General features: G+C 35.4%; 1 protein-coding gene across 1 annotated transcript in view; it reads left to right on the forward strand.

The window, feature by feature from the left end:
- The window catches only part of GPATCH2 (G-patch domain containing 2), a 126,342-nt gene that overhangs the window by 71,816 nt on the left and 36,146 nt on the right, over positions 1–18,380 (forward strand). Inside the window, exon 6 of the mRNA XM_074817896.1 lies at positions 15,648–15,712. Within this exon, the coding sequence (XP_074673997.1) occupies positions 15,648–15,712 (65 nt within the window). The remainder of the gene's footprint in view (positions 1–15,647; positions 15,713–18,380) is intronic.

Here is an 18,380-nt window from a genome sequence, read left to right on the forward strand (position 1 = left end):
AAACCCTGTTACGGATCTCTCACAGTATTTGTACCTGGTTTAAAAAATAAATGTCTTTTAATAGAAAACAAAAGCATAAATAGCCTTTTGTGAGGATGCAAATAAAGGGCGATTACTTCTAAATCAGAATCGTAAAACACATTGGGGAGAAAGTATTGCTCATACAGAGAAGACTAGTGTCTGTTCTTCCGGCATGAAGTCATTCATTGGTTTACTCTGATGTCAGGTGGAAGGAGATTTAAAAAGTAGCTCCTTTATTTAAACTGCAGTAATTTCCGAGCACAATATATTTTGAAAAACTGTTAATGCAGATATACCTACAGAATCAAAACAGAATCCCTTGGTCCTCCCACCCCTCTCTTCCCTACCTCAGTCTTGTAAATTTTAAAATGTTAAGCCTGGTGTGTGATGAATAAAACATATTCCAATTGCCTAAGGATGATCTGGAAGCATGTCATATGTCTTGTTTTCGGGTGTCAAGGATTTCTCCCCTGCTATTCACTGTTCATATGTTTGCCATTTGACTTCTTAAACTAAACCGTGGAGATAATATTCTCCTTAAATATTTGTGCAATTTCTGCCATTTAAGAATACTTAGGTTTAGTAAAATACAATGTTACATAATTCTTGAATCAATTCAGAGCACTGTACTGTCTGGTTTGCTTATGTTGCCTTTCACTATAAATGCTTTTGCACGTGTTAAACTAAGATCTTATCTAAAGATGAATGAAAACTATTCCAAAAATTCAGGGGGCATGGAAAAGTCTCACAATAGGAAAGAGGAATCATTTATCAGAGTGAAAAGGTGCTGTAGCTGTGGATCATACAAAATTATAGGAAATAGCTGCACAAACTTTAAACTAAGGTCCAGATGGAAAATATACTCTTGTTAGTTTTAGCCACAAAAATCTGTCTTAAGTAGTTTGATATGAAAACTTTGGAGCTAATAGGCTTTCACTTTGAATGAATGAAAACTAGTTTTTTCTCCATATCTTATGTTAGAAAGGTAGGACTTTGGTTAGAGCAGAAGCTTCCAAAGCTGATCTCACAGGTCTGCAAGTAAAAGCAGGAAATAAAAAATAATGCCTGGAGTGGTCTGAGGTCAAAGATATTTCTGATAAGGTTTCATGGGAATAGGAATTTATTCACTGCTTTTACCCTGGCACTGCAGATTCAGATGAACTATTTAGCTGTGGAAAGAGTTGAGGTAAATATTTTTAATGGTTGGGTGAATATGAAATTTTCAGGGTTTAGGACACTTCGTATTGTTTGAACCCAGTTTAGTTGAGGTTAAGGATGAACTAGGCAAAACTGGAGTAGGGCAAGTATGCCTGCATCACTCAATTTCAGAGTTCCAAAGACTTTTTTTTTCTAAAGATTGTGTCCATTGCTTTTCCAGGAAGGTATCTGAACCATGTAACTAGTACCACTTTTTCCCCCTCACCGAGCAATGGGCATTCCCTCAGTACATACCATCTTTTGATCCAGTATTGGACAGATGACCTCTGATTTAATAGTAAGCTGAATCATTCCTTTTGAATATGAACTGCTTTGATAACTTTCCAGAATTTTCTTTGTTCAATTGATTATTTTCCTCAGCACATGGCTGTATGCAGGAAGACTTGAAAATGTTCCCAAATATTTCATGGCACTTATGTCACCTTTCCAGTGAGCATCTATTTCTTGCCAACAGCAGTCCTCCTAATTAATATATCACCATATGTTTATGATTTTAAAAATAATTTTTAAAAACTCAATGTATTTTGTTTTGTGCTACTTGAATATCTGCAGGTCGTAATGCCAAATTCAAATGGCAGTTTCTATATATTTTTCTTCTTGGCCACCTGCACAACTTCATGCTGTGGAGGGTATTATATATACAACAGTGCTTTCTGACAATATATGCAATTTCTTGAATGCTGCCATCAAATGCAATTTCATAAGAGATTCTGATAAGTTACAGGTATGTTTATTTTTTTTCCTCATAACTTGAGCTGTTTATTTTCTATAACTCTTCTTAAACTCACATTTTCCAGTTAACTGTGTGGAATGCAATATTTAACCTCTGGTGTCCAGTTAATGACTAAATAGATGGAGCTTTCTCTTGACCAGAAATTTTAATTTTTCTAGGAGAAATCTGAGCATCTTATCAATAGTTGGGAGCCTACCATGCTTTCTAGTGTTAAACATGCCTGCAAACCAAACCAGGCCTAATAATTCAGCCCTCAGTTCAGCCTCCATTCCAGTAGTGTGTAAAGTCTTTAGGTATTTGGTAGGAAATGGAGTAGTCCATCAGCATAGTATTACTTCAGTAGCTAAAGAAAAGGTACTGATCCTGAAACTTGCAGTTAGTGAGCAAACATCACAGATAGGCACTGGCAGCAAATGAAACGCAAACTTAGTAACTCACTTTATAAACTGTGCCCAGGATTGTACCACAACCAACTTGAACGGCAGGTAGTGAGTTCAGCAAGGCTTTGTGTTGGTGGTATTTACTCAACTGTCTTGGGGATGGGAGAGAAGATGAATCAGGTTATATTAACTTGATGTCTTTGAGCCTTGAACAAAGCAAAGAGATTCAAAGAGTTCCCCAAGCATCATATTTTAAAGGGATAGTTGCTATTATCTTTCAACAGTCTCTTAGTTTTTATCTTACTCTAGATTTCTGTGAAGGTGTGCTTTTCCAAATACCATATTTTTTTATGGTGATCTTTACACACAGTACCTTCTGCTTTCATTCTGGCTCATTTTCCTCTTCCTTCCTTCCCAAACTAAAATTTGTATTCCAGCATCCCATAGGATAATGCTTATTTTTTATACTGGTAGTAAAAATACTTCCCTTGACTGAAAGTGAAGTTTGCATCTTGTAGAGCGTCAGATTGTACCACAGATAGTCTCTAAAAACTTCTGGACATGTAGAAATTTGTAGCACCAAGGCTGTCACTCATAAATAGCTGGACACAATTTATTTGCAGGTCAGTGCTCTCCTCCTTCCATCTTCTTGTCTTGGACATTGTCTTGGTGACTCATGTCATGCACCTATACAAGTTGTAAACTTTTTGGGTAATTTGTCTTTATTAGGGACTAAGTTAGCTCTAGGTGTTTCCAGATAAACATACCCATATAAATGGAAAATATCGGTATTTGATTCAAGATCTTCTCTGTGACAAAGACCCACTCTTTGTCTTCTGAATTTTTTTCCTCTCTTAATAACAGGGAAAATAACATTCTCACTCTCCAAGGGCAACTTAGAATTCCCTTGGCATTTTGGAAGGAGTTGCTGATAACCACAGGCCATAATTCTGTGATGTATGGTGTCTACCATAAGGTAGGTGGACAGTCAGTCTTCTGCAGGACCTGGCAAAATGTGCTTTACAGCTTCGTGTCTGAAAAATAATGTTGCTCTCTGTGTCCTGTAACACATTAAACACTTGTAACAGAGAGAAGAGTGTTCGTTTCTTGATTGCCTGTCTAGTCAGGAACCAACAAACTCGTTACTCCTCTTGTCCTTATTTCTACAGTGATGCTTTGTGAGTAGAGGATATGCTTTTGGTAACCAAAAGTTGCTTGCACGTGGTTTTATCAAGAATTTCAGAAGCCCAAGGCAGCTAATGTGTTGCATAGAGACCAAAACCTATTCTCATGGTTGTGGCCAGAAGAATAAAATTGATGCCACTAGAGACATTAAGGGAAAGTTAATTGTCTTTTCCCCATGTTAATCCCAGGAACAGAAGAGCCTGTAAATGAGCAGTGCCCTGATTTCCGTCTTGCAACAGAGGCAGCCAGAGTCACAGTTACACACACACTTGTCTAGCCAATGGTGAAACTGTTTTCTGTACATAGCTTTAAATTTTAAAAGAGCAAAAGTTTTTCACATGCTAAACACAACTTTCTGACAGAAACACTGTTTGTAGAGTAAGATTAACTTGACAGCATAAGTCCAGAAACATCCACTGTTTTAACAATATAGCATAAAACTTTCAGGAAGTATGTTGTGTGCCCTGAAAAACATAGGACAAAACATAGCAATGATATTTCATCTTGCTGAAGGAGTGGATAGCAGATACAAGCAGTGTTCTGCTCCTAGAACACAGGCTTCACCTTCCTTTATGAATTATCATTTTCGTATAGCTATCATTTTAATGCATTACAAGTTTAAATTACTGTAAGGATCTATGGGCTCTCTCGAGCATACTGTGATGTTTTCCATTATGTAGGGCTTGATAACATACAAAGAGAACCTTGGAGCACTCTTACTGATAAGGAGGGATTTGAAAGTAAGATAATACAGTTTAGTCTTCAAATCAAAGTTAATGGTGACTTTGCACAGTCCATTCATGAGGTTTTGGTAAGATACATCTTTGGTATCTGTATTATGTTAGAAATTTTGAAATACAGTGCTACCTTATCCAAGTGTTGATATCTCAGTGTGGGACTGCCATTCAACCTAACAAGCTTGACAGTTTCTTTTAAAATGTATGAATGGAATTCCCACTTTTGATTATTTTTTTTCCTATTAGAACCTACTTGTTTCCATTTTTTTCTACAATAGAAGTCATGAATTATTTACATTTGATATTTGAAGATAGGATGATGGAAAAGCTTGAGAATGTCTTGCTACGAAAAATTATATTTATTGTAATATATTTTAAGACTTGTTTTATTTCTACATCATTTTGCTTAGGGAGAAAGATAAAAATAGATAATCTTAAGCCTGAATTTAGCTTGAACTTAAAAGTGCCCAATAAAGAGTTGATTTCTGAGCTTCCTGCTTGCTTATCCTGTTCATCTCTCCTGGCATTTACAATTTGAAACAGTGGTTATAATTATACATTAGAATGTATAAATATACATTCAGATGGCAGAGAAAGTGGCAAATACAGAAGGATTTCTAAAATCTACCAGTCATGTCAGCTTGCAGGGTAAAACATTTATGTACGGGCAAGCTCAAAATAATAAAAAGTGTCATCCACATACAGTACTGTCAACAACTGAAACTGGCCAAGTTTGTACCTGAAACTCCCCTAAAGCCTTTCCTGCTGTTTAACTAGTGGTGTAAGCCCTTCTGGTGGGAATTTCACTTGAAATGGAGAAAAATTGTTTTGTGGACACTAATTAGTTAAAAGTTATCTAAACTAAAGGGCAAAAGGTCATGCTTTTATTTTAGCAGTTCAAATGTGTAAATTTCATAAGGTTTGTTATTGATCAAACTGTATAAATTTTGAAAGGTATTCCAAATCTTACCAAAATGTAATATTTAAAACCAAAATTTACTGGTACCTGAATTATTTTCTTCATGTGGGAAATTCTTAGGTACACTGCTATCAGCCTTCCCTTGTGCCCAGTCTTCCTGTTGTCTCATTTTCCTGAAAATAGTTTAGGTACTGTCTGTTTTTTGTTGTCTAGACTGTGATATACCTCCTTGGGTGCCCCTTTTAAAAACGAAAGGTAATGAGGTTTTCGTGCAAATGAAACTTGGCTGGCTCAAGACCATGCAGAGCTATAGGTGCTATGATAGGAAACCATCTGCAGTTGAGAGGGAGAGTTATCCTAGCAGATCAGTTGTGCTCACCGCTGTCTGGGGTTGTTAATCCTAACTGCTTTCCTAGTCACTGAAAGTGTAGTAGTATGGAGAAGATGGGACAGAAAGAATGTAACCTCACTGTACTTTGGTCTGCTGCGAGCCTTTTTTCAGTGAGATAAGACTGGGCTTCAGTGCATTGCAGGCAATGGGGCATTCTATTTAATTGCAGTGGCTAGCCATTTTTTTCATTTAGTTATAATTTATTAAACTAAAATCCCTTTCTGTTTTGAAAATAAAAGGGCATTACTTGCAGTCTGCATCCTGGTCATAGTATTTTTCATCTGTTTTCTGATCATAGTCAAAATCTAACATTAACATGTCTAAATATGTTCATGGCTATATAGATTAGGTGGAACTGATGTCAGCATGTTTAAAATGAGTTTTAATGTATAAGTAAAATTAAAAGACTTTAAAACAAATTATTTGGCTTGAAACTCCATTTATACGGTGTATGTTTCAAGCTAATAATCAGGGCTTACTGTGGGTCAGCATGTCATATCCCAGTGGTGTCTAGTGAGATGGAGGGTTATCTTACATGTCAGCTAGATAACCCTGTGAACAATTTTGAGCAGTGGAGATAATGGGACTGAATTCTGAAATGAGGTAGAACTCTGAAATGGGGCAGAATTCAGAACAGGAGCTGGAAATATCACAGAGTACAGTGTCTTATGTAAGTACTGTACGGCTGCTTATGAAGGCAATCCCCTTTTGGCATCGGTAGTCATGTTGACAATAATCCTTCTTGATAAGGTGCAATTAAAATGTGGGAGAATAGCAAATCAGGTAAATATTCCTATAGAAAAGAAAGGTTAAGTAAAATATTTACTTCCTTCCTACTGGTGCTATCTCTTTTCTTATCTAATATTTTTTTTAATTATTTGAATACAGATACTGCATGATAATCTAGTAAGTAATTTTTGCCATGTTTTGAACAGCTTTTACTCTCGTCTCCAAGTTGTGCTGTCCACAATTGTATTAAAAAAAAAAAAAATTATGGTTTATTCTCCTTTTCTTAATAAAAAATATAATTTGTATGTATTCTGAGGAAATTGTAGATGATCTTTGTGGTAATAAGTGCACTTTCATACTTCCGTTTTTTAATCTTTTATTCTGTATTTTACTGTTTTTAATCTTATAAATAAGGAAAAGGCCAAATTTGTTGCACATTTATGAAAAGAATAGTTATGTAGTCTCTGGTTTCATACCTTCTCAGATGACACAACAGGATTTCTAGTTGTGCACCTAAATCAAACCATTGATACCGTAATTGAAGTAATTCGGTCTTCATACAAAATATATAGCATATAAACAAATTATAAACTACTTGAATTTCAGGTTTGTTTCCACCTTTAAAGCTAGCACAGTATATCCTGCTGAATTCCATTGTCAGCTTTTGAAAAACAGACTTGTGCATGTATGTATTTACAGTGTATATTTTGACAAATCTTAGGAGCGCCAATATTAAAGGCATTTTTTCCCACTGTCTGTTCTATCACTCATCTTGTGTTTGCCTTTTGTTTTTAGCCATAGCATAAGTGAATTATTTAGCACTGACAAGCTTATCACACACTTGATAACCACAGTTGTAACTCATAGCAAAAGCATAGTGACTTCTGTAGGTAGCCTTTGGTCAGCCAGTAGAGGCCACTCATAGCTTGCTACTGAAGCTGGGCAGTGATTTGAAAATGGGGGGTTTGTTGTGTGCATGGGTTTTTTAATCCACTCTGAACAAGCTTATGATGCCATAGAATAGGACTGTCATAGTATGACTTGTCGCTGCAAAGAGTTCTGTTATGAGTAATTCTGCTTATATATGTAAATACATTTAATATTGGCATTTTTGTTTCCTATAATAAGTCCCGTGGCAGTAGGAAAAAAAAATCACTGTCTGTAGTATACTTCAACCAGTCTTAAAGCAAATGCTTTGATGATATCCTTTGTTATTGGTACAATCTTAGCTGTCATTATGTTACATTACTTTAATGAAATAAGGAGAAAATATTACAGATTATTTCAGAGGGTAAAGGAGTGTCTTGTTTGTATATTTTTCCTGGTTTTCCAAAATGAGGAACTGAGCTGCAGAAAACAACTTGCCAAAGGTCAGAACAGCAAGCCTGCAGCAGAGCTAGGAACTGAACCTGCATCTGCCAGGTCAAGGCTAGTATCCTAATCACTTCTCTGCTCCTTCCTCCGGTCTATATCACTGTGTGGGTAACTTCACTTATTGATGACAATTTTACAAGTAAAAACATTATTTCAGCATTTTAGATAATTCTCAACTAATAAGGATACAGTCCCAGCACTACTGAAATCAAAATCCTGTTGACTTAGTGAAGCTAAGATTTCACCCTAGAGTAAGTTTTATATCTAAAAGACAGCTAAAATATCATAATAATGATTTTTTTTAATATATGCAACATATTACTGCAGCACTTGATTAGTAGCTCTTTGTATTAAGGGAAATTTGGTTTCATTCAAATAAAATTTGTTAAATATTAGCTATTTAGAGTAATGAAGTAGCAAAATTTTGGCCATTGTATTAGATATGGCAACAAAACAATTTAGGCAGCTGCCCTGAAGATCTTCACTTTCCTAATATAAAAAATTGAAATAGAGGTGCTGTGTGGTGTGTTTATTCAATCCTGAGGATCTTACATTTGCCTTTTAAACAAGGAGTTGGTTTCATTTAAAAAAAAAAAATCTGGTTTATATTTTCTTCTTGAGACTTATGAATCAGTCCATTTTTTTGCAGTGCTGTGAGCTGCTGTTGGAGCAATGGTGCCACATAGTACTGTTTCATATTCAATATCAGGTATCTCAAAAGAAACTCTCCTACTGACTTCCTTGCAGATAGGATACTTGTACTTTTTCACTTTACCTGATGCTTTCTTCATAGACCAAATAATTTTTCTACGCTATACACTAGTACTTATTTTCTCTGCTTTATAGCTCCTCCACTGTTACCATATGGCATACGTAAAGGCAGCATGTATGCACTAATGTATATCATTACAATGCATCATTACACTTACCCTGTTGCCTATTCTAGAGGATATGAAAGCTTGTCCCGTTGACAAAGTTTTAGGACAAAACATGGTCTGTGATATTTTCTGCTAGTGTTACCATTTAAAACAAACAAACAAAACCCCTTACACCCAGGCCAGTCTCTTTCTAAAAAAAGTCTTTTTTGTTTTAAGTTTATAGTTATTTAATTTCAAATTCAGGTTTTGTCTTAAAAGCAGCAGAGAAAAACTGTGTAATAGCAAAGATTTACAAAGAAATTCCCTGTTTTGCTTTTATACGTGAGATTTAAATTTTCCATCTTTCTGTGAAGGAGCTGTGTTCAATAGTGGACTTTTCTTTTAATCTCTGATACCACAGTTTTTCTTTTCTATCTGTTAATCATTCAGTTGAAAACTGTATATGAAGAGATAGAGGTATTTTGATCAGTTGTGTGAAAAGAAATGTAAGGAAAACTCTTAACAGTGTGTGAAATCACTAGAGAGATTGGGGAGCTGGAGCATATTCTTTAACTCCAAGAAATGTACCGATTCTCATTTTATCTAGGGTGCGTAGCTCTCATTTCTTCCTTTTTTTAAGAGAAAACAATAAATCATGTACAGGGAGGTGTGTGTTTACTTTGGGATTAAAGTCCACGTCTTTTGACCTATTTTTCTTGAGGTTTTTCTTCTTTCATACCACTTGCATATAATTTGCAAGCAGAATGGCAATGATCCATTGATTTTTGCCACATTATGTTAGTAAGAGGTCAATTTTAAAGAATTATAACTAGAGTACTAAGAAACTGGCACAGAACTATTCTGCCAGTGAACCATGTCTTCATGAAGACTTTGTAGAGTTTGAGCATCACTTAAAGGTCATCTGTACGTTAAAGAGATGCTTCTCTGGAATGGTCAGTTTGGGCCCTTCAGCAAGAGTGTGCTTGTAGTGGGAATAAAAATGTAATGGTAATGTCAAGCTAGGGTTATGGCAATGATTCAGTAACGTATGCTGTAAAAGCTGTTTTTATTTTCTTAGTTTTCTGTATTGCTCCAGGACAAAGAATTTTTATCTATATTTTTTTTGTAAAGATGTATTTTAAATCCAGAGTTTCGTTTAGTGTAGGTGCTTTCCAATACTTCTTGTGAAGAAGAGGTATAAAATGAGTGATAATAAATTGATGCTGGAAATAATAATTGCTCTTAATCAGTACCATAAAATGTAGAGAATAGATTTTTCTCTATTTCTTCTCTTGATATACTTTGATTTCATTTCCTATAAATTGACAATTACAGATATGTGAATTATGGAAGTGCCATTGTGATACTGTAATTTCCACTGCAAAATCCCGTGACTAGGATTTGATCTTAGTTGCATTTTGTTTTGGACAACTTGTTTTGCAGAAACTCCTGCCTGAGAAAATTGGATTTGCTTTTGAATTTTTCAAATTGTATTCATCATGTTTTTAGGAAAAGATACAATAAATATGTGAACCCAGAAAAAAAGTGTCTTCTGGAGTTTAGAAGGTTTGGTTAATCTAATTAATTTTTACATGTGTTAATCTATAGTTGATCATAGCAGTTAATTTATAGAGGGGGAAAAAAGGATCTATCCTTTCATTTAGAAAAGTGGTTAGCTCATTTGTGTAACTATTGTTCAGCAAAATTTTGCTGAAATTTTACTGGGTTTGCATGCTATGAATGTGACACACGGTGATGACTAATTTAAGTATTCAAGACAAGTACTTCCATAATAATTTATGTGGATTCTTTAAACACATCATAGAGTCAAATAGATTGGAAAAGACCTGTAAGATAAGTCCAAACATAAAGCTAATCCAGAGGAGGACAACAAAGCTGTGACAGGGCTGGAAGGTACCTCCTATGAGGAGCTGCTAAGCACTTTGGACTTGTCTAGTGTGGAGAAAAGGAGGCTGAGGGACAACCTCATTGCTCTCTACAGCTTCCTGAGGAGGGAGAAGGAGGTGCTGAGCTCTTTTCCCTGGTATCCAGTGATAGGACACATGGGAATGGTTCAAAACTGCAGGGGAGGTTTAGGCTGGACACTAGGAAGCATCTCTTTACCGAGAGGATGGTCAGACACAGGAACAGGCTTCCTAGAGAGGTGGTCGATGCCCCAAGCCTGACAGTGTTTGAAACATTTGGGTAATGCTCTTGACAACATGCTTTAACTTTTGGTCAGCCCTGAATTGGTGAGGCAGTTGGACTAGGTGGTCATTGTAGGTCCCTTCCAACTGAAAAACTTCATCTTATATTATTATTATTTAAGTTTAACAGCTGCTGTGCTCAACACTATTTCTGCAGAGTGAAATCCTCTATCTTTCCATATATCACTTCTGAGGTTTATTGTATGTAATATCTCAGGCAGCACTATACGATGTTGTTTGAGGCAAAACCCCTCAGTCTTGAATACTTTTCCATATTACTGTGTCCATCAGTATAGGTCATGATTTCTCAGGCAAAACAATCTTTGCAAAACAGGAGGAGTACTTTGTCTCTGAGTTGGAGTACCTGTGTTTCAGGGACTCTGTAAACAGTATGCAGCTACCACCTTGTCATCTTACTCAAGCAACAGTAAAAGGACTTGTAGCCAGAAGAAATTAAGAGTTCCAAAGATGAGACTAAACATTATTCATATTGAAACAGTTATATCAACTGTAGATTATAGTATCTCTTGTGCAATATGTTGCTGGAGAGACTTTGCACAGGAGGAAATGAGAAGGAAGAAGGCTCAAAGGTTTTGATAATTTCCCTTTACATTCCTGTTGTCCGCAAAAAGGATTTGTCGCCCAGTGTGCAATAGGTCAATAATCACACACTCAGGAGAGACATTGCTTATTTATTTTAGGGTTGCGCAAGCCTAGGTTCTTGGTGGTTTCCCACAAATGAAGCACACCAATAGGACTTTTCATGCTATATTTCTACACAAAACTTGCAGAGTTAGTAATTTTCCAAGTCCATCCTCTCTACAATGATTGGTTAGTAATTTACATACCATTATTATACTGCTGACATTATACTTCTGCTGTGCATGCTCAGGGGAAGGGTCTTCACCTGGGCTATCTTGACCTATAGGCGTGATTGTTAGTATTATAATGAGGGTAGTTCAACTAAGGATACATGGATCTTGAGTTTGATTGCCAAGTTGGCAGTGTACCCTCTTCAAGGTCTAATGGCTTCAGGATGTCCTTGCTCAAAGAAGGCTATCTACTTGTTCTTCTGATTAGGGATGCCTTTGGCTTTAACATATACAAAGAACATTTTTCTTGACCTAAGCATAATATTGCTACATTGTTCTAAAAGTTTAACCTTCAACACTCCTGCTTATTTTGCTGCTTTATGCAACTAAGTGACAGTACAGATCGCAACACAGGTGAGCTGTGTGAAGACACATGATATTTCTTTTGTACTTTCTGAAGGTCGATATTGTTCCTCATCCTCTAGGACATCATTCCTAGTCATTTGCTACATCTACGAAGTTTTTTAAAAGCTGCTATCCTTAATTAGAGGAAATGGTTAGAAATACTTACACTTGTTATATTAGTTGTAGTTACCTAAGTTGCAGTGTGAACATGATTATGTTTGGTTATGGAGCAGCTTGACTTCTAGAAACACAGACTGTTAAATATACTGCTAAAAGGCTTGGAAGTGGTTATTGGGCATTTCCTAGGCATTTTATTGTCTCATAGGAAGTAACTTTTGAAGCCAGAGTTCTGTTCATGTTGTGTATGAACTTTAAAGTGTGCCATGGCATTTTTTCCAAAAGTTTATCCATCAAAAGATTTGAAAAAATATTACTATATTTATATTATTAGAAAAAAATCTGCAGCATTTTTTTTCCTGTAAATCATGTGGCAAAAGTAGTCTACAGCACTTGTTGAGCATTATCAAAATGTGCTTTTTCAGATTGCATTTAATTTGCCCGTGTCTCAAGTGTTTGTAACAAAAAAAGAGAAGGCACCCACCCTCTCCCTCACTTTTTTGAAGGGAACAGTAACATAAAGACTTCAGACATAAACAAGGATAATTTGATGAGAAGGAAGACAAGCCCACTTCATTTCCAATGTCTTTCCTCAGATGGCTCAGTCCTGGTCACCTTGACCCCTGTGGCTAAGAACCACCAAGGACCATAGCCATCAGTGCGAACTATACAGTATCAGCTCTATGATATTGTGTACTTGCAGCTAATTTAGCATACAAGTGTTAAAAACTAACACTCTTCTGTACATAAGGAGGATGTTTAATAGTGTGTAAGAATTGACCATTACCAAGAAGAGCGATGTTAATGAATGAGCTTAGTTTAAAACAGGCCTGATGTGTCAGTCTCCTAAACACTCCCATCACAGCAATTCTGATTGCCTGATACACACATGTGCACTCAGACATGCACACTCGCATACATTCAATTGCAAAAAAAAAAAAAAAAGTAGTTGTGCAAACCTTCAGTGCTGTTTGTTCTTAGTTACCCAATGGAAAGTTAGTAGTTACTTTATCCCCTGATTTCTTCTTGTGCACTGGGATTTCGTCACCTAAACCAATTCTAGATAACTATGCATTTTTTTGCATGAATAAAGGATCTAAAGAGTTGAGAGGGTATTTGTTTTTATTTTAGTGTCCTGCAATCTGTTGCTACTTTCTGGAAAAACTGGCATTCTCCTCCATGGAGATTCAGCAGATTTTTGGAGTAGATTTTTCTAATAGTAAGTTAGCAGGTGAAGATGGGCAATAGGTTTTCTTTTGGCTTTTTACACCCCAGATAAGTTTTACAAATAGGAATTAATTTGCATTAACATATTGTGAATCTTACAATAATCAACTTTCAGTTTTATGCAAAGATCTCTGTGTATGCATTTTGAGTTCAGTTTTATAAATATTCTGTGGCTGCTTGGTAATTGAAGCTATCTGGGGTGTGCAAGAAAAACCTCAGCAGTGTACTTTGTGATCAGTTGTAACTATTCTAAGCAAGTTCACATTCTTATATAAATTAGTGGAAGAACATACTTCTGTGGTTTATTTATTATTTTAAAACTGGCAATTTATCAAGTGATTTTTCTTGAAATTTCCATTTCATTATTAAATTTCAGATTATGTATTTTGAGTAAGATGGAAACTTAAACTTGTTTCCATAAGTATGGCTGCAGGTAAACAACCAATTTTAGTCCAGAAAATAGCTTTTGCTTCTGTCAACATGTTGTTTATTTTCTCCCTGAGATAAAAAGTTCAGTTTTCTGATATTTGTACCAAGATAAAGTCTGTAAACAAGATTAATATAGTGTGGAAAAGGTTGTCAGCAGCCCTGGCAAAGGAAATAAGTTGCCTGTACACAGAACATACTGTAAACTGAATAAAAGTGTCAGGTCCACCATGAGATAATGTGATCATGAACCTCTAACAAAGCATGACATAGGCACAGTTGGCTTTTCTTATAGCCACAGTGTAGAAAATGGATTACTGTATTCCAGGGATACCCACTGGAATAGCATGAAAACTTCATTTTGAGATTAATGCAGGACGTAACTCTCAAGAGCTGAGCTACATGTTTACCTATAGTGTTAAAGTAACAGTTTAGTTATTAATCTTAAAATTTTGAAATTACATATTAAATACTTGTTGATATTTCTGGGTCTTTGTTAATTTACATTTCTTGCTCTTATTATTAGGTGAATTATGACATTGCAGAAGTAACATTTGGTCACTGTTTTATTATCATGTGGCTATGTAAGGCCATGTAAGTCTAGTAAAACAGTAAATTCAAAATGCAGGTAAAGCAGTAGGTGCTGTTCTCCCATGTGGCTGCCATGATTTCCCCTACTAGGGATTTGTATGTTTGCATAGATTTTTCTGTGGTTACGTATTACCAATTCTTTTCAATCACGATTAGCCAGAAATGTGACAACACTGTAGGGTTTCTCAGTTCAACCCCAAGTGACATCATTCTTCAGGTCAGAGAAACATTTGGTCAAACACCAACCACATGGAGCTTTCAAATTATTCAGCGAGTGTTCTTTGAAAGTTTTCCAGACTAGAAGCTCCGACCGCCCTGGCTTTTCTCCATCGTGACACCAGATGAATAGGGATATTTATCTTGAAAAGTTAAGCGCATTGCTCTTTTAATAAAGAGTAGGCTGCTTTTATCTGTGAATCTTCTGCTTATGTACTTTTGACAAGCCTGAGCCATATAAATGCATTATCATTGAGTTTTTGTGGTCTCCTTTCAAAACTGGCAGAACATCTGACTTCATTCCCACCTCTGGTCGTCTACTGACTATAAAACTATCTCCAAGGAGCTGAAAATTTTTTCCTGCATTCTTTCCAACAGGAATAGTTTGCCTTCTGCTCTGGTTCTTCAATAATGAGTTTCATCAGGTGGTCTCTTGTTTTTCTGCTTTTACCTATCTACATGTGCAGACAAATCAAGCAGATTCTAGAAATAAGAATGTATTCAAACAGCTTTATTTTTGATCAATACCAGAATATCATCATCTGCAAAAGTCTGCATGTGCTACCATGCATTCTTGAGATCATTATTAAATTGATGATATTATGTATTTTTGGTTTCAGTGTATGTAAAACATTAGACAAGGACTACAGTACAGTGTGGTAAAAATTATTTTACCTTTGCTTTCTATTTCACAACAACTTGAATTTTGAAAGTTTTGTGTTAGGATACAAAGGTTGGGAGTGTGTTTTAGTAAATGTAAAGGATAGTATGTTGAAGATTATTTTTCAAAACATCTAACTTTAATTTTTTGGAGATAAAGTGGTTCATGGACTTTTCAAAAGTAACATAGGCCCCTGACATCTCTAAATGTCTGACACTGACATCCAATCAAAATTATACATAAAGGATTTTGGTAAATCTTGTATAGCACTTCCTGCACTCAGACTTTACTTAGAAATTGCAGATATTGCTAATTGCATTTACTGGATCTAGTGTACTGTCTCTTGTATTTAGTATTTGTGATGTGTTTTCTTAATAAACAATCGCTGTGTGCATATTCTGCTCCATTATTCAAAGACTTTTTTCCTACTTTTTTCCATAGATAACTCCAGGACCAGGCGGTAGCAGGAAAACAGTTCACTTATCCCAGGATTCTCTTCACCATGAGTAAGTGTAGCTGATGGGAATTATAACTCTTTATCATTGTTTGCTTTACAGTAGTACCTCTATCCCAAAGCCACATTTTACAACTGTACAAATACGTGATAAGAGAGTCTCAGCTCCATTACACAATGGTCTTTATTTAATAATAGTATTTATAATCCTTTGTAATTCATTTCAAGTTGCTTAAGGAAACATGAAGTTCAGTGCTTTGTAATGTCTTTTTATTAACTTGCTAAGTATATGTTTTCCTAAAACACAACACTTTTAAGACTAGATACCACATATGGGTTATTTAAAAAGACCTGCTTTATTTTTCTCCAAAGGGAAATTCAGAAATGCCAAGCTTGAATGTATGAAAATAAACAGGGAACTCATCTTTGAATCTTACACTTGATGTGTCATGTGAGGAAGAAGGTTATCATAAATTCCACAAAAACACATTGAATTAATTGTTCAGACACATGTAAGTAGGGAATGTCATTCAGTTCATCTAGTTACTCTAGTGTATCATTACTGTAAACTCTTACTCTGTTCAGCTGACAACATTTAGCAGCATTATTTTTTGGTTATCTCTTCTGAATAGTTCCAGTAAGAAGATTAAATTTTCCTGTATTTTCCAAATCAGAAATCTAAAAGACAGACACAGGTGATTAGAAAATAATATTTTTGGGGATACTTTTATATGTTCTACCTGCTACTAGATATAGCATCCACAGTTTAAAACAAAACTTGCCAAAGGACATCTACTACAAACATCTGATCCTCAGTACCAACTGAGTTATGCTACTAATCCACTTCTGCTGGACACCATAACTTGCGAATGTGTGTGTTAAATAAAGAGGTTGTAATTTCATAAGATATTTCTACCCTAAAGTAATTCAACTGGTATTTTATGGGTTTGACTTTTGTTTATTTTGTTAAAATAAACAAGCAAACAAATAACACTGATTAATTGAATGGACAAAATCATAAAAATCAGTGTGATGTGAATATCACTTTCTCATTACAAGAGGCCTTACTCTTTGTGAAGGGTTTTTAATGTCTAACTATGAAATGCATTCAAATTACTTTGATATATTTTTTCAATAGAAATAAATTTCACTAATAAATTAGTTTGTAATCCACTGATTTGCCCCAAATCGGCAGAGTTTATGTGGAGGAGGATACCCCAGTTTGCTGCTCCTCCTTGAGTGTTTGCTGTTGACACTGGTCAGAGACAAGCCACTCATCTATGTGGAATTTAGATCTAACCCCTTATATTTCTCATTTTCATCAGCTTCTGGATGTTTGTGACCTTGTTTGTTGGGTCCCTTGCAAATGTGATGGTTTTTCTTTTCATCCACTGCCAACCTCAAAGTTGTGTGTCATGCAACCTCCTTGTTTTCCTCAGATTTTGAACTATTTGATACAGTTGATGAATGTTTCATGTCCAAAATATATAAATGTCTACCTTATCTCAGAGTATACTTTTAACTTTATTGCTTTCATTCTTTTTTTCATTTCCAACTTCTTTTCTTTCACTACCTTAAAAGTAGAAAACGAGTTAGCGGTATGTAGGTTTTGGTGACAGCTGGTCTTGTATGCAAGAATGAGAGGGTTGACTGTTCATCAGCAAAGTCACAAAAAGTGAGTGACAAAAAGCCACACAACTTTCAGATTTGTGACTTTAAAAAAAATGAGTAACTTATACCAGACAATTTCATGGAATCTGCTGCTTTTCAGTCAATTAAAGTAAAAATTTTAGTGTCATCATGTGGCTGCCGTGAGGAAAAAATTAGAGTGAATTGCATTGAATTTAACTACTTCAGAAAAAGCATGACTAGGTTAAGCTTATAATCTTTGATTATACTTCTGGAGGAACTTACAAGCATAATAGCAGATAATGTGATGGGGTTTTTGTGCAATATTATAATGAATGGAATTATTTTATCCTTCGCCCAAAACCGATTGCTTACTTACATGAGTAATATGTAGGTATTATATGTCATTTCAGATCCCCCTTGTTTTAATTGTTTTTTCCTTCTCCTTTTCATTTTGCAAGTGTCAAGATTTGCCCCAGCTTTGTATAATGCTTACTAAAGCTACACTCAGATGTTAATTCGGTTCTATGTGATCACAGTGTGCATGTGAAGTATTAATATGGTTTTACTGCTATTGAGGGAAAGTCACGTTGTGAGTTCTTGTCACTGCATGTCAATGTCTTAGTCCAAATTTTCATCTCTGTGAAATAAGGCTGCCAATAGTCAAAATTCTGCAACTATATGGAGATATGAAGCCACTGAATTTATAGACTTTGAATTCTACTTTAGATTCAAAATCAGACCTCAGTTTGTGAAATAATACATTAACAGCTACCAGGTAGTCCACAGTACTTAAAAATCTTTTCAGCTATAATCATTAATAAGTAACAACGCTTCAGTACTAAATATGGAATTACTTTTATTTATAGCACGTGCATTATAGTATATTAAAATACAATCGTTCATATATTATTTTAGCTTGTTTGACAAAATATAATTACCTATAAAGCCAATAGCTACTCAGAAGTGAAATTTGTGGTGCGTTCTTTCAAAACTGTTACAGACTTAGAGAGTTCAATAAAAATATCCCATTAAAATAAAGCATAGCCAAAGGCTGTATTTTCCTGGCAGACAATAAAATACCCAAAAGC

Source organism: Strix aluco, chromosome 3, assembly GCF_031877795.1.
Source record: "Strix aluco isolate bStrAlu1 chromosome 3, bStrAlu1.hap1, whole genome shotgun sequence".
NCBI classification, from domain to species: Eukaryota; Metazoa; Chordata; class Aves; order Strigiformes; family Strigidae; genus Strix; species Strix aluco.